The 11,989-nt window shown below is 38.8% G+C and overlaps 2 protein-coding genes across 4 annotated transcripts; one reads left to right on the top strand and one right to left on the bottom strand.

Moving 5' to 3' along the window:
* The first annotated feature begins 1,361 nt into the window (after window positions 1-1,361).
* On the top strand, window positions 1,362-6,581 carry tmed4 (transmembrane p24 trafficking protein 4). The gene is made up of 5 exons (XM_067591365.1): window positions 1,362-1,566; window positions 3,559-3,659; window positions 3,751-3,876; window positions 4,370-4,516; window positions 4,621-6,581. Exons 1-5 carry the CDS (start codon window positions 1,431-1,433, stop codon window positions 4,768-4,770), a joined length of 660 nt encoding a protein of 219 aa, XP_067447466.1. The 5' UTR covers window positions 1,362-1,430; the 3' UTR covers window positions 4,771-6,581.
* A 507-nt stretch (window positions 6,582-7,088) lies between these two features.
* Window positions 7,089-11,154, bottom strand: plpbp (pyridoxal phosphate binding protein). Of its 3 annotated transcripts, none has more exons than XM_067591362.1 (8): window positions 10,959-11,154; window positions 9,912-10,019; window positions 9,757-9,792; window positions 9,579-9,654; window positions 9,351-9,491; window positions 9,103-9,245; window positions 8,079-8,177; window positions 7,089-7,898 (listed from the first exon to the last, which is right to left on the bottom strand). In XM_067591362.1, exons 1-8 carry the CDS (start codon window positions 11,046-11,048, stop codon window positions 7,725-7,727), a joined length of 867 nt encoding a protein of 288 aa, XP_067447463.1. In that variant the 5' UTR covers window positions 11,049-11,154; the 3' UTR covers window positions 7,089-7,724. The 3 variants fall into 3 exon arrangements, with proteins under 3 accessions (XP_067447463.1, XP_067447464.1, XP_067447465.1); XM_067591363.1 differs by lacking the exon at window positions 10,959-11,154 and adding an exon at window positions 10,861-10,937; XM_067591364.1 differs by lacking the exon at window positions 10,959-11,154 and adding an exon at window positions 10,788-10,809.
* Window positions 11,155-11,989: the final 835 nt, after the last annotated feature.

Genomic DNA, 11,989 nt, shown 5'->3' with positions numbered 1-11,989 from the left:
AATTTATTATATATCATATCATCATTGGCCCTGAACACCCCTCAAAACAAATACAGAAACTCCTTGGCCCCCTCACTCCCAACATAAAGTCAGCTACAAAAAATCTGGGTGGTTTGGGTGGGTGTAAAACTGGAGCAATATCCTCCTGCCTTAATTATTGTAAATGCCTTGTTTACTTGCCTGAACAATCGAGCTATGGAGTGGCTCCAAGTTGTTCAAAATTCAGCAGCTAGACTATAGACCAAAATAAAGTGATTCTCACACATCACACAAGTCCTGGCTTCATTGTACTGGCTTCCAGTGTCTTTTAGAATCCATTTTAAAGTGCCTTTGATTTCATACAAGGCTCTGAATGATCTGGTGCCAGAGTATGTAACTGTGCTCCTTGCACCTTACTGTCCAAACAGGCCCCTCAGGTCTGCCAGTCTAGGTCTTCTATCTATTCCAGAGTCCAGGTTAAAACAAACGGTGATACAGCCTTTTGCAGTACTGGCTCCTTGGCTCTGGAACAGCCTTCCACTGAGCATCAGGTCAGCTGGCACTGTTGCTGCTTTTAAATCTCATCTTAAAACTTACTTTTACAGAATGGCTTTTCCTGATAGCTGATAGTCTACACTTCTGTGGTCATGAGCTGTTGGTTTTTATTTCTGTCATTGAGAGTTTTCATTTTTATCTTTATCTTATTTAATTGAGAGTTTTTATCTTTTATGTGTGTATGTATATGCATATATGTATATATGTATGTGTATGCATATTTGTATGTATTTGCATGTTTCATTATTTACCTCTTGCAATTGTCCCTAATGTTGATAATGTTTTGAATTTCCTCACCTTTGGATGGCAATTTGTGCTTATTGCTTGAAAAGTGCTCTATAAATAGAATTATTATTATATTATAGATGACATCATTAGATTATTAATACTGAAGCATCAATGTGTAAGCAGCATGTTACTGTTGTAACTGCTAGAGGTGGAGCTAGTTTGAACTACTTTATATAGAGTTAGCTAGTTTAGTCCAGTGGTTCCTTACCTTTTTCATCTTAACTCTTACTATTTTCTTTATGTTGTGTGTTGTATGTGTTTAACACTGGTGCACTTTGAGATTCACTGCGAATAAAAAGTGCAGTACGAATTAAATCTGTTATTATTATTAGGCTATTATAAAATTGTAAGGTCTTAGAACATATAATGCTGTCAAACACATGCCCCTCACTTCTTTATTTAATTGATCAATGCTTGTCTCTTCCTTGAGTTGGTGTGCGGAAGGAACCCAGCCTGGTGAGTGCTGCCTGAGAGTCTGCGCTCAGGGCAAGTTAAGGAAGGTTACTCCATCCGGAAATCCCCCTCCTCCTCCCGCAGTGGGGTTGACGTGATGACGCCAGCGCCGGCGCTTCCTGTGCTGATGTGCGCAAAGTGAAAGAGGCTACATAATGCTACCTGTCCCTGCGGCTGGAGTTGTTTTCATATTAGCTTGGATTTATCCAAGTTACGCACTCTACTTCCACATAGGAGAGACGGAGAAGAAGTGTTTCATTGAGGAAATTCCAGACGAGACCATGGTTATCGGTAAGTTGTCGGGCCGTCAGCGTGACAGAGCTAGTTAGCAATGCAGGCTAATATAGCTGAGTTACCAGCTGGCTTCAGTAAGGATGCTGCAGCGACTGTGAGAGACAGCAGTAAGAAAGACAAAACAACTTGACGGTTTGAAGAAACGTCTCACTTTTCTGACAAGGTATAAACCACCACTGAGTATTTTTTCTGCGGATTCAGTCAGTGGGCGGTAGCATTACATCTGAGTTTATGTTTTACATTAAGAAGAATAGGTCCCCTCTATGTAACAAGGCATTTTTATCTTGTATTTAAAGGGGTATTGTTCAAAAGTGGAATTAAACTATTCGTTTAATTGTTAACTGTCTTTCACGGCCACCGTTTTTATGGTGGCAATGTAGTTATCTTGGTATATACAATAAGATTCATAACACATTGTGAAAAGTCTTTATTTTCCATTTGAAGTTATAGGTAACGTAAATGGCATTTGTAAAATACACTATTTATGACAATAATACTGTGGTGACTATCGTTTTTTAATAGCGAGCTCACAATTACTCACTCATCACTCATTTGAATCTGCACGGCTCACAATGCACATCGTGTTTGTCTGTGACACATAACCTGCACATTACAGTACATCCGGTTCTTACATACAGCACCAGTCAAAAGTTTGGACAAATCTTCAGGTGTGTCACCTCCGCAGGGTTGTGTGGAGGTGCAGTTGTGGACATGTCTATTTGTAACCGCCGTGAAACAATCAGAAAATAACGTTTTCTTTCTCTCATTCACCGGCTTTCTCACTAATTTGAAATGGTAAATGCCCACATCATCAAAACTTGATAATTACAAACACGAACACACGTCTTGTCCTGCAGCTTAGTTTGTTGAACGAGCAACCTAACAAACATTCACTGGGGTAATGTGCACCGCCAACATCAGTTAGCAGCCAGATAGCTAATTAGCTGCTCAGCTGCAGCACATTAAACAGTGTGTAAATATATATAAATATATATAAATTATTGAGAGCTCTCAATAAAGTCACAGTAAAGTCATTACAGTGTGTGGTGGTATATTCTGATTTTCACCTTATATGTTCCTGCGACCGACCAGCACCTGTCTGAAAATACTGGCTGCGCATGGGGAGTTCTTCCTTATACATGAAAGCATGTAGAATCTCTGAGAAGCAGAAAATGAGACGTGAATTTTGATATTTTTACCATTAGAACTGCATTTAACCCTTTCATGCATAGTGGTCACTACAGTGGACAGCTATTCAAAAGCCGTTTTCTTATATATGCATGGGTTTTAATGGTATAGTTGCACATCAGCCAACACAGTGGACTCTAGTGTGTCATCCCATACACTGCCTTCCATTGGCCAGCCTTTGTAAGTGCAACACAAATTTCTCAAAACCATAGACTAAAAGCTCAAAACCAAGATGGCCGCCTGTCGGCCGGAAATGCTCCGCAGCTCAGGAACATCTTGCCAATCCTTCTATAGTAATAGACCCTTGCAGGTACATAAAATTTTGTAACATCAAGTAACAACTAAGGAGTAATGCAATTGTTAAAATTTCCAAGTATTGATTTTATGTTCGGAGAAAATGACAATTAATCATCTGTCCACTAAGTTGGACAAACTCCTTGAAAAATGCGTGTTAAAACAAAAATGAGGTTCAATTTTTTTTTTCACGCCTAAAGAGGAATAAAAACACTTAGGAAAAAAATCCTGACTGAGACTATCATAATTCATGCATGAAAGGGTTAATATTCCCACATTGCATGTATTTTCAGTCATATTTCTTCATCTGCATTCACTTGCACTTGCTTTTCATGCTTTTCTGTTTTATGTTTTTAATGTTTCAGTTACATTATGTTTAACATCCCAATTTTCTATATCAATATTACAAATTCAATTGTCATTGTAACTTTAATTCTGTTGCTATGTTACTGCAGCAGTCTCGCTAAGTTGATTGCATGTGTTTGTTTCATTTTGCCTGTTTGAAAGGAAAGTACAGGACTCAGCTGTGGGACAAACAGACCAGTTCCTTCCTTCCATCCACCCCTGGCCTTGGGATGCATGTGGAGATCAAGGATCCAGATACAAAGGTAATGTAAGAGGGATATAAATAGGAGGTAGTAAACACACCTACATATATATGAGGAGAATCTAAAGATTTTTCTTGTACAACTCTTCCAGATTATCCTTTCTCGTCAATATGGGTCGGACGGACGGTTCACCTTTACCTCCCACACTCCTGGAGAACATCAGATCTGTCTGCACTCCAACTCCACCAAAATGGCTCTGTTTGCAGGAGGAAAACTGGTACGGACTTAGTCAACATTATTTTCCTTTAATATGACTGTTGTATTAAAGAGATTTAAATAAGTCAGACTTAAGTTACCATGGAAACTTTCCAGGCTGTGGTACAAGCCTGACTCGGTATCTCTCAAATCAATTTGCAGTACTTACTACATTTTCACATGGGCTGTACTGGACTGAAAAATAATTTAAATGAGATTTTAAGTTTTGGCACATATTTGTTAACATGTGCAATGTCGAAAATGAAATGTTTTCTTTGCTGTTTATTATTATTAATTTTTTGCTGTTTTCAAAGCCATATTGCCCTTTAATGGGGTAATAATAGTGCAAAAAATCTAATAATTTAGCTGACTTTATGAAACTGCTTAATCCTCATTCAAACAGACTTCAAAATAAACCTTTTTCTGAGCTTTTTTTATGAAACGCCCCTCTGGACTATCAGACTATTATCACACAGGCACATAGACTTAAAACTATCTGTTTCACAACATTGCAGAGAGTGCATCTGGATATTCAGGTTGGAGAACATACCAACAACTATCCTGAAATTGCAGCTAAGGACAAACTCACTGAGCTGCAGCTGCGAGTCCGACAGCTTCTAGACCAAGTTGAACAGGTCCAGAAGGAGCAAAACTACCAGAGGGTTAGTAACAACATACACCAAGTCATGCCAGAGATGACAGGTTTATTCCTAAGTTAATGAGGTACAGTTGCTGTAGTGAGGTCACTGTGTTATGTCTCCTACAGTATCGCGAGGAGCGGTTTCGCATAACGAGTGAGAGCACCAACCAACGTGTCCTCTGGTGGTCCATTGCTCAGACGCTCATCCTCATCGTGACAGGCATTTGGCAGATGAAGCACCTCAAAAGCTTTTTTGAGGCCAAGAAGCTGGTGTAATGTCAGTCTGAGCAACACCAGCATAAGGAAACAACAGACAAATGAAAAGACAGACTTGACTTACCTGAATGGAGAGATGCCCACCCACAGTGCAGAAAACTCCAAAATGAGACATGCGATCTTAATATCAGCCTTTAAATGGTATGAGCAGATTCACAGAGGAAGTTATAAATCCTGGGCAATGTTTTTTTCATTCTAAATTTTTTAAGCTATTGTTATTTTTTCCCTTAGCATCAACACCGTAGCACAACATTCCACTTGCCTTTCTCGTTTTGGTTGTTGTGTTTTCCTGATAACACTTGACATCTTTCTATCTTCACATGCAGGAGTAAGCAGAGAAGACAACATTAGTGAACTGAGATTGTTTTTTTGGGTCATGCATGAATGGATGGCCACTGCAATAAATAATGTGAGAATGAGAATGTTAAAGCTGTCACAAGTAATAATCAAGTTGGTTATTGATACCTGGTTTTACGTTGGTCATTTTTTGTCATTGTGTTGCACACAGTTTATTTCCAGGTTTTATCATTTCTAACTATAGGCTTTCAGCAGTGCTGTATACAGTAAGTGGTCACACTTATGCAAATATTATACTGGCCATGATTTCTTAGATGTCCGTTTGGAAACACTTTATTTTAACCCCCTATTTCACATTTATGAACCATGTATAAACGCCTAATAAATTGTTTATAACACACTGTGAGTGGGTATAAAGACATTTTAAGTGTTAATCTATTAGTCAACAATTAAAACTTCTATATGGCATACTTAATGATTAATAATATGGTATGACCGCTCTTATAATTATGGATATATACATACATACATGAAAACATCCTGAGTGTTATAAAACATATTAACTGTTAATGCACATGTACAATGTTATCTTGAAAAGCAAATGATAATTATTGTAAAATGTATTATTAGAAAGTCATGGTATGATGAAAACTCGAGGACATGTTAATTCTTGACCTCAGAAATAGTAGTTTGACAAAAGAAATCTTAACTCGGGTTCCACTTACTGGATTTCTCTCGGAGATTTCGGCCTCATTAAATATAATAGATAAATCTATTATGTGTGTTGTTTTTAAGTAGTTTATATGATTGCAAATGTTATATTGTCAATCATTCATCAGATGTTACAGATAGTTTACATCTAAACCATGTATTAAGTGTTTATACATGGTTTATAAATGTGAAATAGGGGGTTAAAATAAAATGTTGCCACCCATCCTTCTACCAGATTGTATAGTTTCTAGCTGTCCAATTTTCTGTACATTGTATTAGATAGGTCTGTAGATACAGTTTGTGATACTCTTTCTGGCAAATAACTGGTATCGCTGATCAACTATCCTGTTCATTTTCTAATGCCTTGTACAATTTGCATGATATACAGGTATTTAAGTTTGTTTGTTTTTTTAAATTGTGCCACCAGGTTGTTTTGCTTCATCACAGCTTATTTATTGAGCAGTCATAGCCTGTGTTTTATTGCTGAGCTAAAGCCGGATTTACTGTAATTTCATAAACTATTCTGGATTCCATTCATCCATGCTGGGCAGCATTTTAATACATCTGTAAATTCTGTTAATTCACATTCATAATGATGAAGAACTTAACATTGTGAGTCAGTGGGTTTCCAATTTTGAAAAGGTTTTCATATTATACAGTTTAGATTTGAGTCCAGTTCTTCAGATGCAATATAATTGGGCATTCAGTTCTATTTAAAAAAGATCATCACTCCAAAATGTTCCTGTTTCTAACTGTGGTCTTGATGTCACCTCCATGTGCTTAATAAAGACACTTTGGCTAAACTTTGCCTCTGATCTTACTTTTGTGCCAGTTTGCCCCCAAAAAAACCCCACAGCAAATGGCAGATATTTTCAACAGTAAAATTTATTGCTTGGCTTTGGCTTCCCTCAGTCGGATTCCGAACCAAACAACACTGAAACGCCTAGTTTAAGACAGCAACCACATGTCTAACCACAAGTTAATTTTTCATCACTGACAATGAAAGCACTTTTCATGGAGACAGAAAAACACACTGACCTTGTGACATCTTTGAAAATACCACTGTGACACCAGCATATAGCTGCAGTGTAAAAACGCATTCCAAAACCAAAAAGAAGTTGAAACAAGATCTCTACTTTGCATAGGTTAACTCTCTTCCATCTCCGTAAATGCACCACACCATAGCACTGACAAGACTCTTGGACACAAACAAAACACTTCTCTTCAAAGTTACTCTTGGGTTTGCTTATATCAGGAATAGAGATTTGACTGCACACCATACGAAACAATATCAAACGCACAATACTATGTCGTTATAAAGGGATAAATGATTTATTAAATCAAGTCTTTGTTTTATCTGTACAACAAAACCGGTACATTGTACTGTGTGGAGTTCCTGATCTCTGTGACACTGTACACAGTCAAGCATGTTTCAGCACTATCACATGTTGAGTTTGAAAGGTAGAAAATATCACATCAGTTGAACAAATTCCAAACAAATCCTCACTGTTCACTCAGTATGAAATAATTCTCCATAAGTCACCATGTTTTCAGTAGTTGTACATTTGTCTTGTATCCAGTAATCTTGTAGTAGAGATTTCCATGAAGAGGAAGTCAAAGCACTATAGGTTAGTAACAACTGTTTGACACTACTTTTAAAAAAGGTAAAATTAGTTCTGTATTGAATACCACTTTTTAGTGCTTAAAAGAGCAAGAAAGGCGCACAAAAAATTGAGGAGGATTAGGCAAATACATTTTAAAATTATGCAAGAATTCGACATGACCTAATTCATCCTAATTCCACATGACCCTGTGGAATCAGCTTCACTGCTCTGTTCAGTTTGCACATGAAGACTGTTATTTATTATTTTATAATAATAAATATTAATATGATTTTCTAAATTATTTTCTCAAAAGGTATTTCAGAGGAGAAGCTTTTCTTAGTGTTAAGACACGGTGAGGTGTGTCATCTTCTTGGCGGCCTCTTCTGACACCTGCTTGGATGTTTTCTCTGGGCTGGGAGCTGGACTAGGATTTGGAGTGTTCGCTGCACTGTTGGGGTACTCCCTGTTGCCAAATATAATACTACCCACTCGCACGTTGGTGGCGCCCACCTCAATCTAGAGCACATTGGAACATGCACATGTTGCACAGAAAAAAAAAAATCAGTAAAGGAATGGGACAGCAAGGGAGTCTTAAAACTACACAGCAGCATGTGTAATAAATGGTATGACATACTGACTTTATCCCATAAGCCCTGCAAACAGTGTCTATAAAAGCTAATACAGAGTGATACTCACCGCATGTTCAAAATCTGTGGACATGCCCATACTGAGCTCTACCTCCTCCGGAGGCAGCTTCAAACTATCACACAACTCCTGCCTCCGACTCAGCAGCATCTACAAGCAAGCAAACTTTATTTATACAGCACTTTACAAAACACAAATTACAAAGTTTTTATAGGAAGAAAGAAAGGGAGATAAAAGACAAAGAAGACAGTATAAGAAACATGGAGAAATACATGTGCAACACATAAGTAGGAGTTATAAAATAATGAAAAGGCCAAAGGAAAAAGAGGGTTTTAAGATGCTTTTTAAAGATGTGCACAAATTCAGTCTCTCTGACTTTGCGGGAGGTTGTTCCAGACTCAAGGAGTATGACATCATAAGCCTTGACCTTAACCTGGCCAGACGTTCCTGCTCTGAAGACCTGAGGCTCCTCCCAGTAGTCAGAGGGCACAACAACTCCTTTTCATATATAAGGCTCTGACCATGTAATACTCTCTATGTCAGGAGTAAAAACTCAAAAATCTGTCCTAAAACTGGTGGTGTAATGTGTGATTAATTTTTGTTGAACAAGATGTTAACAACAGTTGTGGCTAGATTTCTAAAATCAAGGATGACTTTTTCCTACTCTTTAGGCTAAAGTAGGGCTCTGAGTTTTGCAAAGATCCTTTATTGCAAGTTAGCAAGACAGAGAATTCATATGGAGCTCAAAATTTAAGATGGTGTCAAAAATAATGCAAACAAGTCATAATAATACTAAGATTTTTTTAAACTGGATTTAACATTCTAAGCAAGCGGGCCAATGAAATTTGAGTTACTGTGCAAAACAGTATCTGGCCGACAAATAGAATTTCTGTTGTGCTGTTAAGTTAAAGAAAAATTTGAGACGTCCATTCCTTTATTACACAAGGCAGTTTTGTTGTTTTAATTAGCTTTGTTGATGTAACATATAACCAACTACTGAAATCACAGATAAACGCAATGCAATTCAAACACTTTCCTCTCATAACAATTCAATTTTCATAAGAATCGTCTGTACCTGAAAGTCTGGATTTGGGCCCAGGGTGAGGTCGTAGCCGTAGCGCCCAATGGTCATGAGTCCTGAGAAGAGCAGGGCAGAGCACTCGGATACTATGTGTTTCACTGTGTCCACTGTTTCCTCTGGTGGCAGGCCATGTTTGCCTACATTTGCATACAGTAGTACACGTAAACAACCGACTCTACATATGCATTTGTGATCAGCACACAAAAGGAGAGCATAAAAAAAGTGATGGAATCAACACTAACTTTGTTCTCCGCTGGTGTTAATCTGCACCATGACCTTTAACCTCTGTGTGCTGGCTCCTCTGATGCGCTGCCATGAGCTGTTGACCTTGTCAGCCAGTTTTGCAGAGTCAACTGTCTCCACAAGGAACAGGTTTGGCACGCCTGAGAACAGAAAGACATGACTTAGTGCAAGGTTTTTTAACATGCAGCTTCAGCAGGAGAGGGCAGGACGAGCTGACAACCACTCACCCAAAAGTTTGTTGACATTATTTTTCTGTAGATGGCCGATAAAATGCCATTTGATTTCTGGACATGATTCTAAAATCTGAATAGGGGAGAAGGAAACCAAATTTAGAAATGTTTAAAATCTGTCACAGCTGGGGTGTATAAAACAATCAATTCTTCCTTATGAAACATGTAAACCCACCAATGGATGTGAAGCTTTGTCCACAAGCTCATTAACCTGGTGTGGAGACACAAGGACACAGTGAATCTCTACATTATGTCACTTTATTTCTACTTCTTAGTGTTTCATTTTCATTTGACAGTTTGGAACAGAGGGATGCACAGCATTATACTCACATAATTTTCTCCAAAGTTACGCTGCCCTTGTCTGTAGGCCTCCACAATCATCTCTGGGGGTTTTGTCTTGCTGACAGCGACAAGGCGGGGTGGCACAGCTGGTAGTGTCTGAGGGAGGACAAAGCAGTCTTGTTTTTCATCTGTAGCAGTGAATGTATCAGTAGAAAAGCTCAGTTTGTGAAGCACCGTGTTAGCTGAGGTCTTTTGGCTCTTGCAGAACAGTGAATAAGCCTTGTCAGGATCCTGCAAAACAGTGACAAAACTGATTGTTTCTGGCAGCTGCTATGTTAAGATGCTGCAGTGCATCATGCAGCCAGCTCTACTAATGAGTCAGATTATCAGTAACAAGCCACTGAGGGACACATGAATGAAAGAAAGGATGCTGTCAGGGTACAAAATTAGTACCAGCCAAATGCTGGTAAAATATTTAAGTGGCTGGTAAATTTGCTTGACTCACCAGCCAAAAAATAATGGTAGTCTATTGAGTGGCTGGTACAATTTGAACATTCACTAGCCATTTGGACGGTGGACAAAAAAGTTAATTTAGCACCCTGGAAGCTGCGCATTCCTATATACTTTGACCTAGATATCACTCAGTGCTATTTTTAAGGGGGGGGGGGGGGGGGGGGGGGGGGGGCACTTGATGAAAACGATATCTTTGCTCCTGGACATTTTTCAGAGCTGTGGTGGGAGGAGAGGAGGTCTAAACGTGGTCGTGTAGCTTACAATCACACCAAATGTCAATCGAAAAATCAAGCCAAAATTAGCTTCCGGGCATTATATTTCTATGCAGCAGCGTGCATGCAGATACAATACGTAAGCATGCCTTCATCATCCTGCTCCCGCGCATAACATGCTGCCACTAATTCACCATGCCTGTTGTTATGAAAGTGCTGCCACAAGCCTGGTTGTCTCCCATCCAAAGGTTGAGGTATTTTGGCAGCCTTACATAACGAGTCGTGCTGCGGCAGCACGACTTTTTCGGACCACGGGAGTGGAGCGACGGCAGCGGTGCTGCTGAGCGGAGCCTCCTGGACTGCTGTTTACCTTGAGCCGCCGGGCCGCCGCCTGGTTCACCCGCTCCACTACCGACTGTAGCGCTTTCCCAACCTCCTCCGACATTGCTACTTTCCACATACCGTCAAACGGCTACGACATAAAACGTAACGAAACGTGTCCGATGACGACATTCAGCTTCCAAAATTAAAGTCAGACTGAAGAGGAAGTAGGAAGTTTAGATATATCGCCCTCTATTGTTCCGGCTGCAGCATTTCAGTCTTATGCAAGCGGCTAACTCCCGGATGCGATATCTCCCCCTCAGGATGGCAAAGTCATCAGCGTATGTTTTCATATCCTAAGCCAAATTTTTATGAGATTAGGAGGCATCAACCTCCTTCTTGGATGCGACTATGACCTAAAAAAGCTCCCTGTTAAATTATTGGAAAATATTATTATTATATTATTGGAAAATTATCAAACAATCATAATTTTAGTCCCCAAAACCCCCCACTGTGGAATTGCAGGTATGTAGTATTTAGGAATAAATCCTTATTTTACAAAAATTGTCTAGAGAAAGGAATATGGTCTGCAATGCACTTTCTGGAAAATACTGGAAACATTATACCATGAGATTTTTTGCTCAAATTTTAATTTAAATGACTGAAAAAAGTATGATTATGTTATCAAAGCAATCCCACAAGCTATAATTATGATGCCTCACAATTTATATCAAAGTAATGAAAATCCACATCTTTCCAAACTTTTGGTGAATGGACATGCTCTTACTAAACTAAAATTGCCCAGCACCATAGTCCGGGAAAGCCTTTGTCAAGGAATTATATCCCTTTTCATCAAACAGAAGCTCAATTTTACGATATTTCTCCAAGGATAAAGCTGAGAAATTAAGAACAAGTTTCTGATTGCACCAAAAGTGAATGTAGTCCATTTTAAAATGATTAATGGAATAATAATTCAGTCGGCTTTAACAGCTGTAGAAACTTCTGATGGAGTTTTTGTCTGCACACATGGCACTGTGATAATACAAATAAAGGAGCACAGTTATCACCAGTTATCACTGC

This window comes from Thunnus thynnus, chromosome 6 (assembly GCF_963924715.1).
Source record: "Thunnus thynnus chromosome 6, fThuThy2.1, whole genome shotgun sequence".
NCBI classification, from domain to species: domain Eukaryota; kingdom Metazoa; phylum Chordata; class Actinopteri; order Scombriformes; family Scombridae; genus Thunnus; species Thunnus thynnus.
The sequence above is the reverse complement of the archived record's forward strand: the minus strand, read 5'-3'. Positions and strand labels throughout refer to the sequence as shown.

Excerpts from the sequence above, each read along its gene's own strand:
- tmed4 (XM_067591365.1), top strand. The coding sequence starts at position 1,431 with ATGCTACCTGTCCCTGCGGCTGGAGTTGTTTTCATATTAGCTTGGATT. Across the intron at positions 3,660-3,750 it reads TCAAGGATCCAGATACAAAG|ATTATCCTTTCTCGTCAATA; the intron begins GTAATGTAAGAG and ends CAACTCTTCCAG. Across the intron at positions 4,517-4,620 it reads AGGAGCAAAACTACCAGAGG|TATCGCGAGGAGCGGTTTCG; the intron begins GTTAGTAACAAC and ends TGTCTCCTACAG.
- plpbp (XM_067591362.1), bottom strand. The coding sequence starts at position 11,048 with ATGTGGAAAGTAGCAATGTCGGAGGAGGTTGGGAAAGCGCTACAGTCG. Across the intron at positions 10,020-10,958 it reads CGGCGGCCCGGCGGCTCAAG|ACACTACCAGCTGTGCCACC; the intron begins GTAAACAGCAGT and ends GTCCTCCCTCAG. Across the intron at positions 9,492-9,578 it reads TAATGTCAACAAACTTTTGG|GCGTGCCAAACCTGTTCCTT; the intron begins GTGAGTGGTTGT and ends TTCTGTTCTCAG.